The sequence below is a fragment of the Sus scrofa genome, chromosome 10 (genome assembly GCF_000003025.6).
Source record: "Sus scrofa isolate TJ Tabasco breed Duroc chromosome 10, Sscrofa11.1, whole genome shotgun sequence".
In the NCBI taxonomy this organism is placed as follows: domain Eukaryota; kingdom Metazoa; phylum Chordata; class Mammalia; order Artiodactyla; family Suidae; genus Sus; species Sus scrofa.
The window spans coordinates 24956384-24976564 of NC_010452.4; the positions used below are offsets into that span (position 1 = coordinate 24956384).

The 20181-nt window shown below is 50.2% G+C and overlaps 1 protein-coding gene across 6 annotated transcripts; it reads right to left on the bottom strand.

Annotated features, from left to right (window-relative positions):
- On the bottom strand, nucleotides 524–20171 carry LOC102162336 (major centromere autoantigen B-like). Of its 6 annotated transcripts, XR_002336283.1 has the most exons (12): nucleotides 20085–20171; nucleotides 18910–19038; nucleotides 16635–16855; nucleotides 15886–15910; nucleotides 12788–12838; nucleotides 12381–12428; nucleotides 10597–10817; nucleotides 9848–9872; nucleotides 8524–8639; nucleotides 6750–6800; nucleotides 6343–6390; nucleotides 524–1231 (listed from the first exon to the last, which is right to left on the bottom strand). XR_002336283.1 is itself a non-coding variant. In XM_021064568.1 (11 exons), exons 1-11 carry the CDS (start codon nucleotides 20113–20115, stop codon nucleotides 1212–1214), a joined length of 870 nt encoding a protein of 289 aa, XP_020920227.1. In that variant the 5' UTR covers nucleotides 20116–20171; the 3' UTR covers nucleotides 524–1211. The 6 variants fall into 6 exon arrangements, 3 of the variants coding, with proteins under 3 accessions (XP_020920227.1, XP_020920229.1, XP_020920228.1); XR_002336285.1 differs by lacking the exon at nucleotides 18910–19038; XM_021064568.1 differs by lacking the exon at nucleotides 8524–8639.

The following is a 20181-nucleotide window of genomic DNA, read 5'->3' on the forward strand; positions in this document are numbered from 1 at the left end:
CAAAGTCTGTTCCCAGGGGTGAACCCAGTTTGGCCATCCCACGTCCTATCTGAATGACCAGGACTCAGCTTCCCACTAGGAGCATCTTTAGACACGGAAAGCCAGGAAGCCCAGGAGAGCCCGAGGGGTTTGAGAAGCCAAGGCAAAGACAGCTGGTCTTTCCCTCTCTTTCTTTGTTGTTTCAGGTGCAACCCTGATCATGCAGAACCCAGAGTCCTACAAGGCAGGGAGAGCAGAGCACGACGATGCGTGGACAATGGAAAGGTGTGACAACGCATTCTGGGGAGGGGAAAAGTGTTAACCTTGGGATTCACTCTCAGATTTTGGAATAGAGAAAATACTCTTGCCACCCAATTCTGCAGCACCACATCTTCCTTCTGTGGACAAAGAAATGTTTCTCTTGGCCTTTGCCGAAAAATCTGCACGTTCATGCCTTCTCTCATGTTTCCTATCTCTGCCTTCCATACTTGGGTATGCCATTCTTTATCCTCCCAAGGGATCCATTAACACAAAACACACTTGCTTTGCAATCAAAGTGTACTTTATTAAAATTACTTTTACAGTTTTTATCTGTGTCTCATTCGGTGTCACTCTACATGTTTTAAAAATACCAACTCCAGGCATGGGATATAAAGAAACATGTCAGAGACATGAGGAGGGAAAAGGTGAGATATGGATGTTCCAGCAGCCAGGGTCTGGGCATGCAAGGCTCGGCCAACCATGTCATCCTGAAAGAGGGAGCGTGACAGAGTTCCCATGGTCAAAGGTACAAACCGACATGAGGCCACAGAATCCTTGGAAAGAAACTGGCTTGAGGGCAGTTGGTCAGGACTAAATCCACAGTCCCCTTCTTCAGTCAGGACTGATGCGGGTGACAGGACAGGGGGTGGACACTAGGGTGACTGCCTGACTCCAGTGCATTAAGTTCTACCTCTGCTTAAGGGGGCTTTCCTATACCTGTGTTTATTTTATCGAAAACTAGTTTTAAAAAAAGCAAATGGATAGGTAACAATTATTTAATACACAATCTTACATTCTACCAAAATCTTATATACCAAGTAGTAAACATGTATCAGAACTTAATACTAAATCTAGACAATAAAGAACTAAGCTTATACTAAAGTTGGCTCGTAATAGATGAAGAGTGAGGTCAATCTTGTATCCTGGTCAAGATGGAAACTTTTGGACTCTTCCAGTCCCAGGCTGAGGCTTCAAGGTGTCCCAGAGGAGTCTGCAACACAAACACAGGGATGCCATCACCGAGGAGGTGCAGAGTCAGATGGAAGGAGGGCTCCCCTGGGTGGATGTGTGGGTCCGTCAGGCTCCTCAGGGCCTGGAACTCCCCAGGGCTCAGATCCCCGTGGCACTGCCGTCTATGCTGTGCTTAGCTGAGGAGGTTTTCTGTTAGCAAAGAGGGAATACAATTGTCCTCCAGGAGCGAGTTCCCTGTGCATTGGGCTGGGCAGCCTTCAAGGGACTGATCCCTGCACAGTGAAACAGATGCAGCGGAAAGGGGAGGCTCCAGGAGACAAGGATGTAGTCCCTCCCAGTGGGGCCCTGGGAGGAGCAGGACATCTGATAACCCAAGGGAAGGGGTAACCAGCCCCTGCAGCCCATGCTTTATACCACTAACCATGAGACCTGCGTGGCAGAAATGGACAGAGGCCTGAAGACCTCCTTTTACCCTGAGAATGCTTTCTACCTCCTGGCCATTCTCGCTTGTGCTTTTCAAGGGGGGGGGGAAGAAGTGGAGAAATCAGTCTTCCTGTATTCAGACTATACTACAAAGCTACAGTCATTCAACTCTATGATCCTGGCGAAAAAGCAGCAACACTGATCAGTCAGAAAGCCCAGAAATAAACCCAAGCACCAAGGGTCAACTGCTCTATGGCAAAGGAGGCAAGAACATACACTGGAGGAAAGACATTGTCTTCCATCAGTAGTGCTGGGAAAACCGGACAGGTACCTGTCAAAAGTGCAGTGAGAACATTCACTAACACCATACACAGAAATAAACTCCAAATGGCTGGGCGACCTCCATGTAAGGCCAGATACTAGAAAACCCCTAGAGAACAACAGGCAGAATGCTCTTGGACATAAATCGCATCAAGATCTTGTTTGATATGCCTCCTAGAATAATGACAATAAAAACACAACTAAATCAGTAGGAACTAATTAAGCTCAAAAGCGTTTGCACAGCAAAGGAGACCTTTTTTTAAAAAAGAAAAACTCCACAGAATGGGAGAGAATATTTGTTTTTTTTTTTTTATTTTCCCACTGTACAGCAAGGGGGTCAGGTTATCCTTACATATATACATTGCAATTACAGTTTTTCCCCCACCCTTTCTTCTGTTGCAACATGAGTATCTAGACATAGTTCTCAATGCTATTCAGCAGGATCTCCTTGTAAATCTATTCTAGGAGAGAATATTTGTACATGATTCACCCACCAATGGCTTTACCTTCAAAATAGAGAAACAACACATACAACTCATCCACCACCACAAAAACCAAACAACTCAATGCAAAAAGAGCCGGAAGACCTAAAGAGACATTTCTCCAGATGAGGCTTAGGGATGGCCAATAGGCACATGAAGAGATGCTCAACCTTGCTTGGTACGAGGGGACTACACATCAAAACTGCAGCGAGGGACCACCCCACACCTGTTAGAATGGCCGTCATTAAGTTGATAGATAACAAATGCTGGAGGGGGTGTGGAGAAAGGGGAACCCTCCTACACTGTTGGTGGCAGTGGAAATCAGTGTGACCACTCTGGAAAAGAGTATGGGGGTTCCTCAGAAAACTCACTACAGTACTACCCTATATGATCCAGCGATCCCACACCTGGGCATCTACCCAGACAAAACTTTCACTCAAAAAGACACATGCTCCTGTGGAGTTCCCATCGTGGCTCAGTGGTTAACGAATCCAACTAGGAAACATGAGGTTGCGGGTTCAATCCCTGGCCTTGCTCAGTGGGTTAAGGATCCGGCGTTCCATGAGCTGTGGTGTAGTTTGCAGACACAGCTCGGATCCTGCATTGCTGTGGCTGTGGTGTAGGCCAGCAGCTCCAGCTCCGATTTGACCCCTAGCCTGGGAACCTCCATATTCCACGGGAGCGGCCCAAGAAATGGTAAAAACACAAAAAAATGAAAAACAAAAAAAAACCCAAACCCCCCTCAAAAAACACATGCCCCTGTATGTTCATGGCACAATTCACAAGAGCCAAGGCATGGAAGCAATCTAAATGTCCACCAACAGATGGATGGATGAAGACGATGGGGTACACATATACAATGTCGTACCACTCAGCTGTGTACAAGAAAGAAACAATGCCACTGGCAGCAACAGCGATGCCACTAAAGTTATCATGGTATGTGGCACAAGTCAGAAAGACAATGACAAATACCACATGACATCACTTCCATGCAGAAGCCAAGATAGGGCACAAAGGAACATATCTCCAGAACAGAAACAGACTCACAGATCTAGAGGACAGACGTGTGGGGAGCCAAGGGGGAGGGGAGAGGAAGTGGGATGGACTGGGAATTTGGGGTTGGTCGATGCAAACGCTTACATTTAGGATGGATAAGCAATGAGGCCCTACGCTGTAGCACAGGGAACTGTATTCAGTCTCTTTGGAGAGAACACAATGGAACATAAGAAGAGAAAAATAATGTATAAATAGGTGTGACTGGGTCCCTTTGCTGTACAGCAGAAATAGGTACAAAAATACCTCACTTCTTCAAAAAATACTTCATGTATATATAGGAGTCACACTCAGCCATAAGAAAGAATGAAGCCATGCAATTTGCAGCAACATGGACAGACCTAGAGATTATCATACTACGTGAAGTAAGTTAGACAAAGATGAAAGTTCTAACACTTCTATGCTGAATCTGAAACATGACTACAATCCAGCTTTTTTACAAAACTGAAACAACGCACAGACATGGGAAGCAAACTTCCATTAGCAAAGGGGAAAGGGAAAGGAAGGGAAGGGATCAATTGGGAGTGTGAGATTAATAGAGAAGCAACAAGGATTCACTGTGTAGCACATGGAACTCTATGCAATATCTTCTCATAACCTGTAAAGAAAAAGAATTTGAAGCTGTACACCTGAAACTAACACAATACAGTAAATAATCTATAGCAAAAGAAATTCAATAAATATTTTTCAGTATTAAGAGTTTCAAAAAATCATGAAGATGTGGTAGTAGAAATATAAATTTATCTTTTTATTCTATTGCTGCATGAAAAGTATATAGAAGAAAGGTATTCTCTTTTTCTTTTTTCAGCCACACCTGCAGCATATGGACGTTCATGGGCTAGGGGTCAGGGACAAGCTGCCTCTGCAGGCCTAAAACAGATGCCACAAGGTGGGATTTGAATCGCCTTTGCAATGTATGCCACAGCTTGCAGCAATGCCAGATTCTTCAACTGACTGAGCGAGGCCAGGGATTGAACCTGCATCTTCATGGACACCATGTCGTGTTTTTAACCCACTGAGCCACAGCAGGAACTCTGAGAAGACAATGCTTTTGAAAGTGTACTAAAACAAGTTACATTCATGTTATTAGATGACACAGTGAAAAGTCACTGAAAGGAATACAACAAATTTGAATCCTAGCCTTTCACTTTTCCCAAGAGAAGACAGAACTGAATTGCCTCAGGGGTTGCTGCATTTGAACTTGTCATCTATGTCAAAGAATTTACAGAAGTTCCAACCTCAGTTTGAGAATGGGTGGCATGGGATGGCCCAGGCCATCCCTGGGCCTTACAGAGACTGAGGGAAGACCCAGACCCTGGAAATTCCCACTCAGGTTGGGATCCTGCCATGTCTTCTGTGTGATGCCAGGAGCACTAAGCATCCACAAGGATGCAGGGCTGGGCCAGGTGAGCCACTCTTCGTACATGAGCACTGAGGGATAGATGCCTTCATCTTGATTGTTTTCTGGAGCCCCGACATGAGGGAGGCCTTAGAGAGGCTGACACAAACTCAGAGGGAAAGGACCCTGTGTCACTTCTCTCAGGCTGAGATTGGTTCAGTACAGACCCGATGTGAATGCTCACCACCTGCCTCCATTTGGCCTGAGCCTCGGGGACCTGGGAGGGAGGAGACCAGGGCCAGGCTAGGAAGGGACACAGGGTCAACATGACTGGGATTTGGGGATCAGGGGATAGCAGTCTGATGGGAAGAGGGGGATCCAACAGGAGCTGTGACCACCTGGTCCTGCTGCCAGAGGCTCTGTCTGGGACATGGTCAATCCCAGGAGATGAGGTCACAGGGCCAGGAGAGAAAGGGTCTGAAGCAAGGCCAGCAGCTCCTTCACACAGTCCCCCAAATTCCTGCTGGCCAGGGGTGGTCTCTTTGGGCAGCTGGACATGGACCTCTCCCAGAGGGGAGGAGAGTCATGACAGCAGCCTGGGGTCAGCTGTGCAGGTGGACAGGACTCAAGGGTACTGGATCCTATGCAGCAACCCCAGATGACTTCTCCTTTATTTTATTTTATACTATTTTTGTCTTTTTCTTTATTCTAGGGCAACTCTGACAGGATATGGAGGTTCCCAGGCTAGGGACAAAATGGGAGCTGCAGCTGCCAGTCGAAACCACAGCCACGAAATACAGGATGCAAGCTGTATCTGCGACAAACACCATAGCTCACAAAAATGCTGGATATTTAAGACACCGAGTGAGGCAAGGGATCGAACCCGCAATCTCATGGTTCCTAGTTGGATTCCTTAACCACTGGAACTCCAAGTATGCCTCCTTTAACTCATCCAACTCTGCGAACATCCCTTCCCTCAGGACACACCGTGAGGACACAATAGGACAGGGAGGCCAGAAATCCCAAACATGCAGAGCCAGAGAGCTGCCTTCTCACCCACCACCTGACACTCACTCGACCAACTTGGTCTCCAGGGTCAAGGTGCCACCACTTCAGGTGCCACCACTTCAGGTCCCTCAAGGCCAATAAAGGAAACCAAGTCAACAGCTCTTGTGCACTGGGCCCTCACGGTGCCAATCACAAAGCAAACTTGCACAACGGGCAGAGACCAAAGCAGGAAGGAGCAGCTTTGGGAGGGAAAATCGATTCTCCCTCTCAAAGAAAGGAGAGAGGAATACAAACACAGCACAACAAAGACCAGGGACCCAAGTCTTCTTCGTGGTATCCATTTCACAGGGGAAAACACCACAGCAGAGTGCCACTCATTAGGCCACCCACCCACCCACCCGCCAAGTCCTATCCCCCACTTCCTCCCTCTCCCGGCAGCAGGCGGAACCCAGGTGCTCCCAGGAACCCTCTCCCACTGGATCCCAGCTGCGTGCTCTTCCCTACCTGCAGCCTCCTCATCCTGGCGGCTGCTCAGGCTCTCCACCACTGAGTCTGTAGAAACACACCATCAGGGGAATCAAGGAGTTAGAAAGAGTGGCCCTCCCGTTTCTCCGGCTTCCCTGAGGTGACTACGGGTACAGAGCATCACCCTGGTTTTTCCTCCAGGTGCCCAGACCTTCCCTCTGCTCCATGGACTGAGACCCTTCCACACAAGGTGAGCACAGATGCCAACATTCAGGCATCTCATATCTGCTCCCTCTCCTTATTAAAGTAGGCGGTGAACATCTTTACATCAATTTCTTTCTGTTTTTAAGTTTCAGACTCACCTGCCCCACACTCCAAGCAGCAGGCGTCACCCAAGTGTCCCGGGATCCCTCTCCCATTGGCTCCTACCTGAGAGCTGTTCTTACCTGTATCACTTTCATCATGGTTGCTGTCACTCAGACTCTCCATGAAACATACTGCAGAGACACAGACATAAGGAATCAAGGTGTTAGAGCCTGTCCCCCACACGTATCCCCTACTTAGGGTTGTTTGCGGCCACACAGCACCACCCTGGCTTGTCCTCCGTGTGCTCAGAACTTCCCTCTGCTCTACGGCCTCAGAAGCTTCCATAAAACATTGGCCACAGTGGCAAACCTTCAGAGATCGTGGGCTGCTGAGGGATGGAGCCTTACACATCTCCCTTCTACGAGTCCATCTGGAGGCCTCAGCTCCAGGGTGACACACCTGAAATTCCAGCTGCATGGACACACTTGTGTGGTGGCCCCTGGGAGTGAACCATAGGCTGCTTTATTCTGTTCACTGCAAGAGGCAGACCTAACTACTGACTGAACTCAATTAAGCAGAAATGGCTCCTTCTGGCCAGTGGCTGGCACACTGTGGACAGCAGCTCTACAGAAGCACTGAGGAGAAAGGGACCACTGCCCGTGAGGTTCACCTCCAAAACATATATAAAGAAAACTCATACACCTCCACAACAACAACAGCAAAGAAACCACCCAGGAGTTCCCGTCAGGGCACAGCGGAAACGAATCCGACTAGGAACCACGAGCTTGCGGGGTTGATCCCTGGCCTCGCTGAGGGGGTTAAGGATCCAGCGTTGCCGAGAGCTCTGGTGTCGGTCGCAGATACGGGTGGAGAAAAGGCTCCCCCGCCCCAGCATTGCCGATGCGAACGTACACTGGTACAACCACTATGGAAGACACCATGGAGGGTCCTGCGAAAACTGAACACAGCAGGGCATGCGACCTAGCAAGCCGAGCACCCTGGGAAATATCAGGACAAATGTATCCAGGAAAAAGACATATGCCCCTCTATGTTTATGGCAGCACTGTTCACAACAGCCAAGACAGGGAAGCCACCTCATGTCCACAGACAGATGAATGGCTCATGACGATGTGGTCCACATAGATGATGGAATTCACGACTCAGCCAGAAAATCGAAGAAGAAACCAATGCCACTCAAAACAATAGGGATGGATCGGGAGATTCTCGTGCAAAGTGAAGTACGTGACAAAGAGAAAGACGGATACCACCTGATCTCACTTAGAGGTGGAATCTAAAGCACGGCACAAAGGAACCTGTCCACAGAACCCACGGATGCAGAGAACAGACTTGTGGTTGTGAAGGGCACGGACTGGGAGTTTGGGGGCAGTTGATGCCAACTACGGCATTGAGAATGGAGAGACAACAAGGTCCTCCTGTTGCAGCACACGGAGAACGAGATCCAATCTCCTGTAATCGACCTGATCTCAGACGGCAATAATATCAAAAAAGGAACATACGTTAATGGACACACACGACTGGGGAACGTTGCTCCACAGCAGAGAGTGAAACAACACTGTACCTCCATTAAAATAGAAACAAACAGAAAGGACAGTGTCTAACAATCCACTGAATGGAAAGACAACCTACAGAAGAGGATATTTGTAAATCTTGTATTTGAAACAGGGGCTCATATTTGGAATATATGGGAAACAACTACAAATCAATTGAATCAAAAGGCAAATACCTCAGTTGTAGATGAGTGGAAGCCTGGGAGAGACCCACCGTCCAAGAAGACCACAGAGAGCAGCACACAGAGGGCATGTTTCCCAAAGTCGCCTATCACAATGGAAAGGCAAAGCAAAGGCACCACGAGGTATCACCTCCCACCTGGTAGGACACGGAGTGTTTTCAAACCTGAACAGATGTTTGGGAAGATGTGACTGCCTGGGACTTCTGGACACTGTAGCAGGGAATGTCAACGGGGCCAGCCAGGACGGGAAACACCACGGCAGGACCCTGCAATCCCACTGCTGCATGGACATGTAAAGGAAGATCCATCAGTGTCGGGTAAAGAGACCTGCCATCCCAGGATCACGGCAGCGCCATACACAAGAGCCCAACAGAAACAGAGCCCCAGTGTCCACGGGCACACAGACTGAGAAAGACAACGGGGTGGATACAGACCATAGCAAGGTATTCCGTTGTCACAGAAGAAGGAAACCCTACCCATTGCAGCAATGCACAGAGAACTCCAGGACATTATTGACTGATTCACTTTTGGGCTTGAGGGCTGCCCCCGCAGCAGATGGAAATTCCCAGGCGAGGCGGCAAATCAGAGCTGTGGCCACCGGCCGACACCACAGCCACAGCCAAGCTGGATACCAGCCGCGTCTGGGACCTCTGCCGCAGCTCACCGCAATGCGGGATTCTTCACCCACTGAGCAAGGCCAAGGGTCGAACCCGTGTCCTCATAGGTACTGGTCAGGTTCATGAGCTCTGAGCCTCAACAGGAACTCGCTGGAGGACATCACTTCAAGTGAAGCCAGTCAGACACAGAAGGACAAAGACTCTCTGATGTCATGCACATGAGGTGTCTGAAAGACCACTCCTGAGCAGAGGCTGGAAGGGTGGCTGCCCCGAGTGGGCAGGAGGTGCGGGGGGAGCACAGCGTTCACAACACTCCTCGGGACACTTACAACCTCAAGAGGCTCGAGTTCATGGCACATGTTTGAAACAACAGCATGAAAGTCTGCACCAAGCAGAGGGGGAAGAAAAGAGGAAACGAAAGACCAACAGAGGAAGGAAAGCCTTTTCCCCAAACCTTGCTCCCAGCGGGTGCAGGGAGAATGAGGGAATGGACAGTTAGCCTGCGGTCATCATGAGACTGTTCAACGAGAAACTGGACAGCTATGTGGTGCTAAGGCACAAGTGACTCCCCACAAAACACACCCACTCACACTGGTTCACAATCACACCAACAGGCCCTCACACGCACACCCCCCAATGTTCCCGGACACCTACCCCCACCATACAAAGAGCCTCCTTTCCTCCAGGGACCCGAGGACTTGGGATGGCCCTTTTGTGGGAAGTCAGTCTCTTTCACCCCATCCTTCACCCCCTTTCCCAGGAGGAACCCAGAATCAGGGTGTCTCTGCAACCAAAGGGGCAGGAAAGCACCCCCCGCCCTTCCTCAACACCTGGACTTCTCCTCAGCAGAGCCGGGTTCCAGAATACTTACGGCTTTCATCGTCCATCCCGTCCACCTGTGATGAGAGAAAAGAAAACACTGTGAGTGTCACAGCATCCTCTGCACTGTGGCCACAGGTCTTCCTGTGGTTGCGGACCGCAGGCACACAGACAGAAGGCAGAGTTGAGTCCGTTTCCCCAAAAGAAGACAGCAAAGACACCTGTGGAAAAGGCACCAGCTTTTCATGGAAGACCTCCCAAGTCCACGTTCATTTAAAAAACATTCAGGCTTCTTTGGAGTTCCCGTCGTGGCGCAGTGGTTAACGAATCCGACCAGGAACCATGAGGTTGCGGGTTCGATCCCTGGCCTTGCTCAGTGGGTTAAGGATCCGGCATTGCCGTGAGCTGAGGTGTAGGTTGCAGACGTTGCTCGGATCCCGCGTTGCTGTGGCTCTGGCGCAGGCCGGTGGCTACAGCTCTGGTTTGACCCTGAGCCTGGGAACCTCCATATGCCACAGGAGTGGCCCTAGAAAAGGCAAAAAGACAACAAAACAAAACATTCAGGCTTCTTCAAAGACAAATGCTCCCTATGTACACTTGGGAACTGATGTGGTCCCTTTTGCCAATGCCCCTTGGAAGGAGTTATTGGTTGGTACCAAACTTTGACTCAACATTCCTCCACAGAGGAATGTGCATATATCCTCTATAATGGACTTGCTCAGATTTCCTTTTCTGAAGTAGGCACATCCAAGAAGAAAGGAGGCACCTTTTTAAATCTCCGATCAAGAAAGGTGAGCTTACCTTGGGGGCAAGCTGGTCTTCCTGCTCAACCAGGTCGCTGGCTGGGGACTCCTCGTCATTTTCAAGGGATGGGCCTGCCTCCTCCTCTGCCTCGTCAATGCAGGCAGCCTCCTCCTGCACCTTCTCAGTTCCCGGCCCCACCTCCTCCTCATTTGCCCCAGCCAGGGCCTCTTCCTCCGTCTTCTCACTCCCGCCGGCCTCCACAACATCATCGAGGGTTGCTAGGGGGACACACAGTCACTGTCAGCAAGGCGGTGGTGCTGCTCGGGAGGTACTCTGGGCACCTCACCTGACTGGACATGGGCTGAGAGTCAAGGGGTGGGGGTGGGATGAAGCACGGATGGAGCTTCTCTTGGCCCATCCTCCCGGGTAAACGTTTTGAAGGACGGCAGAGAGCACCTTGAAAGACCTGAGAAAGGGAGCCTCTGCCTCTCTTGCTAAAGGGAACCTCTCCGTGGCATATTCTCCATCTGAGAAATGGCCAACACGAGCATGCAGGCTCTGCTGCCATGACAGAGTCTCGTGAATCCTCCTGCCCATTTTCCTCTCCAGCCACATTCCTCCATCTTCTGAAATGGCAGGAGATCATTTCAGCTTCCCTACTCTTCCCACAGGGTGCTCCTGTGTTCACACGCCATCCTCTGGGATGTTTCGCCTCTTTTCTTTTCTTAGATACATAATGCTTCTCTTTGGAATACTTTGGCAATAGGAAACTCACGGGGAGAGCAGGCCTTCCCAATGCTATGTACTTTGCACCACTGTCCATAACAACTTTTCTCATCATAACTCATAGGACCTCTGCACCCATTCAGGAATGACTCCCCCTTCAGCCCTGCTGCCAGGTCTTGGCCATTTCTACTTTCCATCTCTGACACTCTGCCGAGTCTGGTTACCGCCTATATGTTGAGTTGCACGATATTTCCTTCTCTGTGCTGCCTGATTTCTCTATTTTTTTTTTCTATTGATACTTGTTGCTTTTTAGGGCCACACACATGCCATATGGAGGTTCCCAGGCTAGGGGTCTAATAGGAGCCGTAGCTGCCATTTTATGTCAGAGCCACAGCAAGGCAGGATCCCAGCTGCATCTGCCACCTACACCACAGCTCACGGCATTACTGGATCCTTAACTCACTGAGTGAGGCCAGCGATCGAACCCGCAATCTCATGGTTCCTAGTTGGATTCCTTAACCACTGGAACTCCAAGTATGCCTCCTTTAACTCATCCAACTCTGCGAACATCCCTTCCCTCAGGACACACCGTGAGGACACAATAGGACAGGGAGGCCAGAAATCCCAAACATGCAGAGCCAGAGAGCTGCCTTCTCACCCACCACCTGACACTCACTCGACCAACTTGGTCTCCAGGGTCAAGGTGCCACCACTTCAGGTGCCACCACTTCAGGTCCCTCAAGGCCAATAAAGGAAACCAAGTCAACAGCTCTTGTGCACTGGGCCCTCACGGTGCCAATCACAAAGCAAACTTGCACAACGGGCAGAGACCAAAGCAGGAAGGAGCAGCTTTGGGAGGGAAAATCGATTCTCCCTCTCAAAGAAAAGGAGAGAGGAATACAAACACAGCACAACAAAGACCAGGGACCCAAGTCTTCTTCGTGGTATCCATTTCACAGGGGAAAACACCACAGCAGAGTGCCACTCATTAGGCCACCCACCCACCCACCCGCCAAGTCCTATCCCCCACTTCCTCCCTCTCCCGGCAGCAGGCGGAACCCAGGTGCTCCCAGGAACCCTCTCCCACTGGATCCCAGCTGCGTGCTCTTCCCTACCTGCAGCCTCCTCATCCTGGCGGCTGCTCAGGCTCTCCACCACTGAGTCTGTAGAAACACACCATCAGGGGAATCAAGGAGTTAGAAAGAGTGGCCCTCCCGTTTCTCCGGCTTCCCTGAGGTGACTACGGGTACAGAGCATCACCCTGGTTTTTCCTCCAGGTGCCCAGACCTTCCCTCTGCTCCATGGACTGAGACCCTTCCACACAAGGTGAGCACAGATGCCAACATTCAGGCATCTCATATCTGCTCCCTCTCCTTATTAAAGTAGGCGGTGAACATCTTTACATCAATTTCTTTCTGTTTTTAAGTTTCAGACTCACCTGCCCCACACTCCAAGCAGCAGGCGTCACCCAAGTGTCCCGGGATCCCTCTCCCATTGGCTCCTACCTGAGAGCTGTTCTTACCTGTATCACTTTCATCATGGTTGCTGTCACTCAGACTCTCCATGAAACATACTGCAGAGACACAGACATAAGGAATCAAGGTGTTAGAGCCTGTCCCCCACACGTATCCCCTACTTAGGGTTGTTTGCGGCCACACAGCACCACCCTGGCTTGTCCTCCGTGTGCTCAGAACTTCCCTCTGCTCTACGGCCTCAGAAGCTTCCATAAAACATTGGCCACAGTGGCAAACCTTCAGAGATCGTGGGCTGCTGAGGGATGGAGCCTTACACATCTCCCTTCTACGAGTCCATCTGGAGGCCTCAGCTCCAGGGTGACACACCTGAAATTCCAGCTGCATGGACACACTTGTGTGGTGGCCCCTGGGAGTGAACCATAGGCTGCTTTATTCTGTTCACTGCAAGAGGCAGACCTAACTACTGACTGAACTCAATTAAGCAGAAATGGCTCCTTCTGGCCAGTGGCTGGCACACTGTGGACAGCAGCTCTACAGAAGCACTGAGGAGAAAGGGACCACTGCCCGTGAGGTTCACCTCCAAAACATATATAAAGAAAACTCATACACCTCCACAACAACAACAGCAAAGAAACCACCCAGGAGTTCCCGTCAGGGCACAGCGGAAACGAATCCGACTAGGAACCACGAGCTTGCGGGGTTGATCCCTGGCCTCGCTGAGGGGGTTAAGGATCCAGCGTTGCCGAGAGCTCTGGTGTCGGTCGCAGATACGGGTGGAGAAAAGGCTCCCCCGCCCCAGCATTGCCGATGCGAACGTACACTGGTACAACCACTATGGAAGACACCATGGAGGGTCCTGCGAAAACTGAACACAGCAGGGCATGCGACCTAGCAAGCCGAGCACCCTGGGAAATATCAGGACAAATGTATCCAGGAAAAAGACATATGCCCCTCTATGTTTATGGCAGCACTGTTCACAACAGCCAAGACAGGGAAGCCACCTCATGTCCACAGACAGATGAATGGCTCATGACGATGTGGTCCACATAGATGATGGAATTCACGACTCAGCCAGAAAATCGAAGAAGAAACCAATGCCACTCAAAACAATAGGGATGGATCGGGAGATTCTCGTGCAAAGTGAAGTACGTGACAAAGAGAAAGACGGATACCACCTGATCTCACTTAGAGGTGGAATCTAAAGCACGGCACAAAGGAACCTGTCCACAGAACCCACGGATGCAGAGAACAGACTTGTGGTTGTGAAGGGCACGGACTGGGAGTTTGGGGGCAGTTGATGCCAACTACGGCATTGAGAATGGAGAGACAACAAGGTCCTCCTGTTGCAGCACACGGAGAACGAGATCCAATCTCCTGTAATCGACCTGATCTCAGACGGCAATAATATCAAAAAAGGAACATACGTTAATGGACACACACGACTGGGGAACGTTGCTCCACAGCAGAGAGTGAAACAACACTGTACCTCCATTAAAATAGAAACAAACAGAAAGGACAGTGTCTAACAATCCACTGAATGGAAAGACAACCTACAGAAGAGGATATTTGTAAATCTTGTATTTGAAACAGGGGCTCATATTTGGAATATATGGGAAACAACTACAAATCAATTGAATCAAAAGGCAAATACCTCAGTTGTAGATGAGTGGAAGCCTGGGAGAGACCCACCGTCCAAGAAGACCACAGAGAGCAGCACACAGAGGGCATGTTTCCCAAAGTCGCCTATCACAATGGAAAGGCAAAGCAAAGGCACCACGAGGTATCACCTCCCACCTGGTAGGACACGGAGTGTTTTCAAACCTGAACAGATGTTTGGGAAGATGTGACTGCCTGGGACTTCTGGACACTGTAGCAGGGAATGTCAACGGGGCCAGCCAGGACGGGAAACACCACGGCAGGACCCTGCAATCCCACTGCTGCATGGACATGTAAAGGAAGATCCATCAGTGTCGGGTAAAGAGACCTGCCATCCCAGGATCACGGCAGCGCCATACACAAGAGCCCAACAGAAACAGAGCCCCAGTGTCCACGGGCACACAGACTGAGAAAGACAACGGGGTGGATACAGACCATAGCAAGGTATTCCGTTGTCACAGAAGAAGGAAACCCTACCCATTGCAGCAATGCACAGAGAACTCCAGGACATTATTGACTGATTCACTTTTGGGCTTGAGGGCTGCCCCCGCAGCAGATGGAAATTCCCAGGCGAGGCGGCAAATCAGAGCTGTGGCCACCGGCCGACACCACAGCCACAGCCAAGCTGGATACCAGCCGCGTCTGGGACCTCTGCCGCAGCTCACCGCAATGCGGGATTCTTCACCCACTGAGCAAGGCCAAGGGTCGAACCCGTGTCCTCATAGGTACTGGTCAGGTTCATGAGCTCTGAGCCTCAACAGGAACTCGCTGGAGGACATCACTTCAAGTGAAGCCAGTCAGACACAGAAGGACAAAGACTCTCTGATGTCATGCACATGAGGTGTCTGAAAGACCACTCCTGAGCAGAGGCTGGAAGGGTGGCTGCCCCGAGTGGGCAGGAGGTGCGGGGGGAGCACAGCGTTCACAACACTCCTCGGGACACTTACAACCTCAAGAGGCTCGAGTTCATGGCACATGTTTGAAACAACAGCATGAAAGTCTGCACCAAGCAGAGGGGGAAGAAAAGAGGAAACGAAAGACCAACAGAGGAAGGAAAGCCTTTTCCCCAAACCTTGCTCCCAGCGGGTGCAGGGAGAATGAGGGAATGGACAGTTAGCCTGCGGTCATCATGAGACTGTTCAACGAGAAACTGGACAGCTATGTGGTGCTAAGGCACAAGTGACTCCCCACAAAACACACCCACTCACACTGGTTCACAATCACACCAACAGGCCCTCACACGCACACCCCCCAATGTTCCCGGACACCTACCCCCACCATACAAAGAGCCTCCTTTCCTCCAGGGACCCGAGGACTTGGGATGGCCCTTTTGTGGGAAGTCAGTCTCTTTCACCCCATCCTTCACCCCCTTTCCCAGGAGGAACCCAGAATCAGGGTGTCTCTGCAACCAAAGGGGCAGGAAAGCACCCCCCGCCCTTCCTCAACACCTGGACTTCTCCTCAGCAGAGCCGGGTTCCAGAATACTTACGGCTTTCATCGTCCATCCCGTCCACCTGTGATGAGAGAAAAGAAAACACTGTGAGTGTCACAGCATCCTCTGCACTGTGGCCACAGGTCTTCCTGTGGTTGCGGACCGCAGGCACACAGACAGAAGGCAGAGTTGAGTCCGTTTCCCCAAAAGAAGACAGCAAAGACACCTGTGGAAAAGGCACCAGCTTTTCATGGAAGACCTCCCAAGTCCACGTTCATTTAAAAAACATTCAGGCTTCTTTGGAGTTCCCGTCGTGGCGCAGTGGTTAACGAATCCGACCAGGAACCATGAGGTTGCGGGTTCGATCCCTGGCCTTGCTCAGTGGGTTAAGGATCCGGCATTGCCGTGAGCTGAGGTGTAGGTTGCAGACGTGGCTCGGATCCCGCGTTGCTGTGGCTCTGGCGCAGGCCGGTGGCTACAGCTCTGGTTTGACCCTGAGCCTGGGAACCTCCATATGCCACAGGAGTGGCCCTAGAAAAGGCAAAAAGACAACAAAACAAAACATTCAGGCTTCTTCAAAGACAAATGCTCCCTATGTACACTTGGGAACTGATGTGGTCCCTTTTGCCAATGCCCCTTGGAAGGAGTTATTGGTTGGTACCAAACTTTGACTCAACATTCCTCCACAGAGGAATGTGCATATATCCTCTATAATGGACTTGCTCAGATTTCCTTTTCTGAAGTAGGCACATCCAAGAAGAAAGGAGGCACCTTTTTAAATCTCCGATCAAGAAAGGTGAGCTTACCTTGGGGGCAAGCTGGTCTTCCTGCTCAACCAGGTCGCTGGCTGGGGACTCCTCGTCATTTTCAAGGGATGGGCCTGCCTCCTCCTCTGCCTCGTCAATGCAGGCAGCCTCCTCCTGCACCTTCTCAGTTCCCGGCCCCACCTCCTCCTCATTTGCCCCAGCCAGGGCCTCTTCCTCCGTCTTCTCACTCCCGCCGGCCTCCACAACATCATCGAGGGTTGCTAGGGGACACACAGTCACTGTCAGCAAGGCGGTGGTGCTGCTCGGGAGGTACTCTGGGCACCTCACCTGACTGGACATGGGCTGAGAGTCAAGGGGTGGGGGTGGGATGAAGCACGGATGGAGCTTCTCTTGGCCCATCCTCCCGGGTAAACGTTTTGAAGGACGGCAGAGAGCACCTTGAAAGACCTGAGAAAGGGAGCCTCTGCCTCTCTTGCTAAAGGGAACCTCTCCGTGGCATATTCTCCATCTGAGAAATGGCCAACACGAGCATGCAGGCTCTGCTGCCATGACAGAGTCTCGTGAATCCTCCTGCCCATTTTCCTCTCCAGCCACATTCCTCCATCTTCTGAAATGGCAGGAGATCATTTCAGCTTCCCTACTCTTCCCACAGGGTGCTCCTGTGTTCACACGCCATCCTCTGGGATGTTTCGCCTCTTTTCTTTTCTTAGATACATAATGCTTCTCTTTGGAATACTTTGGCAATAGGAAACTCACGGGGAGAGCAGGCCTTCCCAATGCTATGTACTTTGCACCACTGTCCATAACAACTTTTCTCATCATAACTCATAGGACCTCTGCACCCATTCAGGAATGACTCCCCCTTCAGCCCTGCTGCCAGGTCTTGGCCATTTCTACTTTCCATCTCTGACACTCTGCCGAGTCTGGTTACCGCCTATATGTTGAGTTGCACGATATTTCCTTCTCTGTGCTGCCTGATTTCTCTATTTTTTTTTCTATTGATACTTGTTGCTTCTTAGGACCACACGCATGGCATATGGAGGTTCCCAGGCTAGGGGTCTAATAGGAGCCGTAGCTGCCATTTTATGTCAGAGCCACAGCAAGGCAGGATCCCAGCTGCATCTGCCACCTACACCACAGCTCACGGCATCACCAGATCCTTATCCCCCTGATTGTGGCCAGGGGTCAAACTCACAATCTCATGCTTCCTAATCGGTTTCACTGCTGGCACGCCATGATGGGAACTCCTCACTTTTGGTCAAACAGTACTTAGTTTTTTTTTTTGGATCATCCTCTTGGTATCCTATTTAAAATTTTACTTTTGTTTCCGGTAGAATACTGTTCTCTTCTGTTCACATATCGCATTTGATCTCTCTCCTGATCTCTTGTCATTTGTGATTGGTTTCATCTCTTTGCTGTTGGGAATAACGTCCTTCTACAAATGGGAGTGTACACGTTCTCTATGGTAACATACTGGGGCCTCCTAATATTTTGCATGTGTCCAACCTCAACTACTGGCACAGCCCAAAAACTGAATGTGAATGTAAATGGGGAACTTTTCATTAATTAAAATTATAGGAATCTTTTGCTGCTCAGTGTACCATGAGTTCCCCATTCAGTGCTGGACGTTGTCATTGGTGGAAATTGGAGGAATGGGTTAGAGGAGCTTTCTGTAATATCCACCATTTCTTGTTAATATAATCTTGTTCTAAATCATTTCTAGTATTGTTTTCAAATTGGGAAATGTGGTTCCATGCAGGGATCTATTACAACTGGAAATGTTAAATATCAGCAAATGTCATAAAATGAGTGAGGTCACCTTTGCTATTAACCAGGAACCAAATGTCGATTTTAAATGAATCATTATTTCCATAGTTGGGAAATTACCAACTGAGTTATTCAATTTATTTTTTGCTTTTTTTGTCATTTTGCCTTTTCTAGGCCTGCTTCCCTCAGCATATGGAGATTCCCAGGATACGGGTCTAATCAGAGTTGTAGTGGCCTACAGTGACCACTGCCACTGCAACTCAGGATCCGAGCCACATCTTCAACCTACACCATGGCTCACGGCAACCCTGGATCCTTAACCCACTGAGCAAGGCCAGAGATCAAACTCACAACCTCATGGTTCCTAGTCGGATTTATTAACCACTGCGCCACGATGGGAACTCCGAGTTAGTTCGTTTGAATTTGCATCATGGAATAAAAGAAAGATGTGGCGTAGCATTTGTAGAGTTTGTTCTGAAATTTGGAACACGGAATGAACTAGAATCATTGTTCAGGCCTGGATGTATTGAGTCAGGTTCCACAGTACCTTCATCTGGCTCATTGGCAGGGTGCACCCTGTTGTGTGGCCACCATGGGATTATTCCAGCCAAGGTGGTAAAGAACAAAATTGCCCTCAGACTCCTGAAGCAAGATCCTAGGTTTCCAAAGCAAGATTCTGGAAAATACATGACAACAGAGAGAACGAGTGACATCCTGATTGCAGAAGATAACAGGGAAATGACTAATAATTGACTCCCAGGCCAAGCCCTCAAAGCCCATAACACCCGGCCGCCCAGAAGAGCCTTCAGAATCCAAGTTCTACTTAGAAAGATCTTGCTCTTTGGGGTGCACTTCAAAACATTACCTCCCCACACAGGTTTCGTGTGAAAATGCCTCTGGGTAGCGGAGACAACCTAGATAATGACCATGCAGAATGGTCTGATGTCAATCCCATTGGTTGACTGATTGATTGTCACCACTCCCAGGGGATGCAGTGGTTCCCAACCCAGGCACTTGATTCTGCACCACGGAAGGGATCGAACACTCGATCTTTAGCCTCTAGGACACTAGGGAACTCCTCACATCCCCTGTAGAAGAAACACATGCCACAAAAGGAGATGTAGATCTGTCTGTGCCTCAGTTCCCTGTTCTGGGCATCCAACTCTGGGAACGCCCCTTCCCTCAGGACACACCGTGAGGACACAATAGGACAGGGAGGTCAGAAATCCCGAACATGCAGAGTGAGAGAGCTGCCTTCTCACCCACCACCTGACACTCACTCGACCAACTTGGTCTCCAGGGTCAAGGGCCTAGGAGAGCTTTGGGTGCCACCACTTCAGGTCCCTCAAGGCCAATAAAGGAAACCAAGTCAACAGCTCTTGTGCACTGGGCCCTCACGGTGCCAATCACAAAGCAAACTTGCACAACGGGCAGAGACCAAAGCAGGAAGGAGCAGCTTTGGGAGGGAAAATCGATTCTCCCTCTCAAAGAAAAGGAGAGAGGAATACAAACACAGCACAACAAAGACCAGGGACCCAAGTCTTCTTCGTGGTATCCATTTCACAGGGGAAAACACCACAGCAGAGTGCCACTCATTAGGCCACCCACCCACCCACCCGCCAAGTCCTATCCCCCACTTCCTCCCTCTCCCGGCAGCAGGCGGAACCCAGGTGCTCCCAGGAACCCTCTCCCACTGGATCCCAGCTGCGTGCTCTTCCCTACCTGCAGCCTCCTCATCCTGGCGGCTGCTCATGCTCTCCACCACTGACTCTGTAGAAATACACCACGCGGGGAATTGAGTTAGAAAGAGTGACCCTCC

Coding starts and splice junctions, on each gene's coding strand:
- LOC102162336 (XM_021064568.1), bottom strand. CDS start 20,115: ATGAGCAGCCGCCAGGATGAGGAGGCTGCAG. Junction 16,856..18,909: donor TGCCAATGAGCCAGATGAAG/GTACTGTGGAAC, acceptor TGTGTCCCCTAG/CAACCCTCGATGATGTTGTG. Junction 12,429..12,787: donor CCATGATGAAAGTGATACAG/GTAAGAACAGCT, acceptor GTGTTTCTACAG/ACTCAGTGGTGGAGAGCCTG.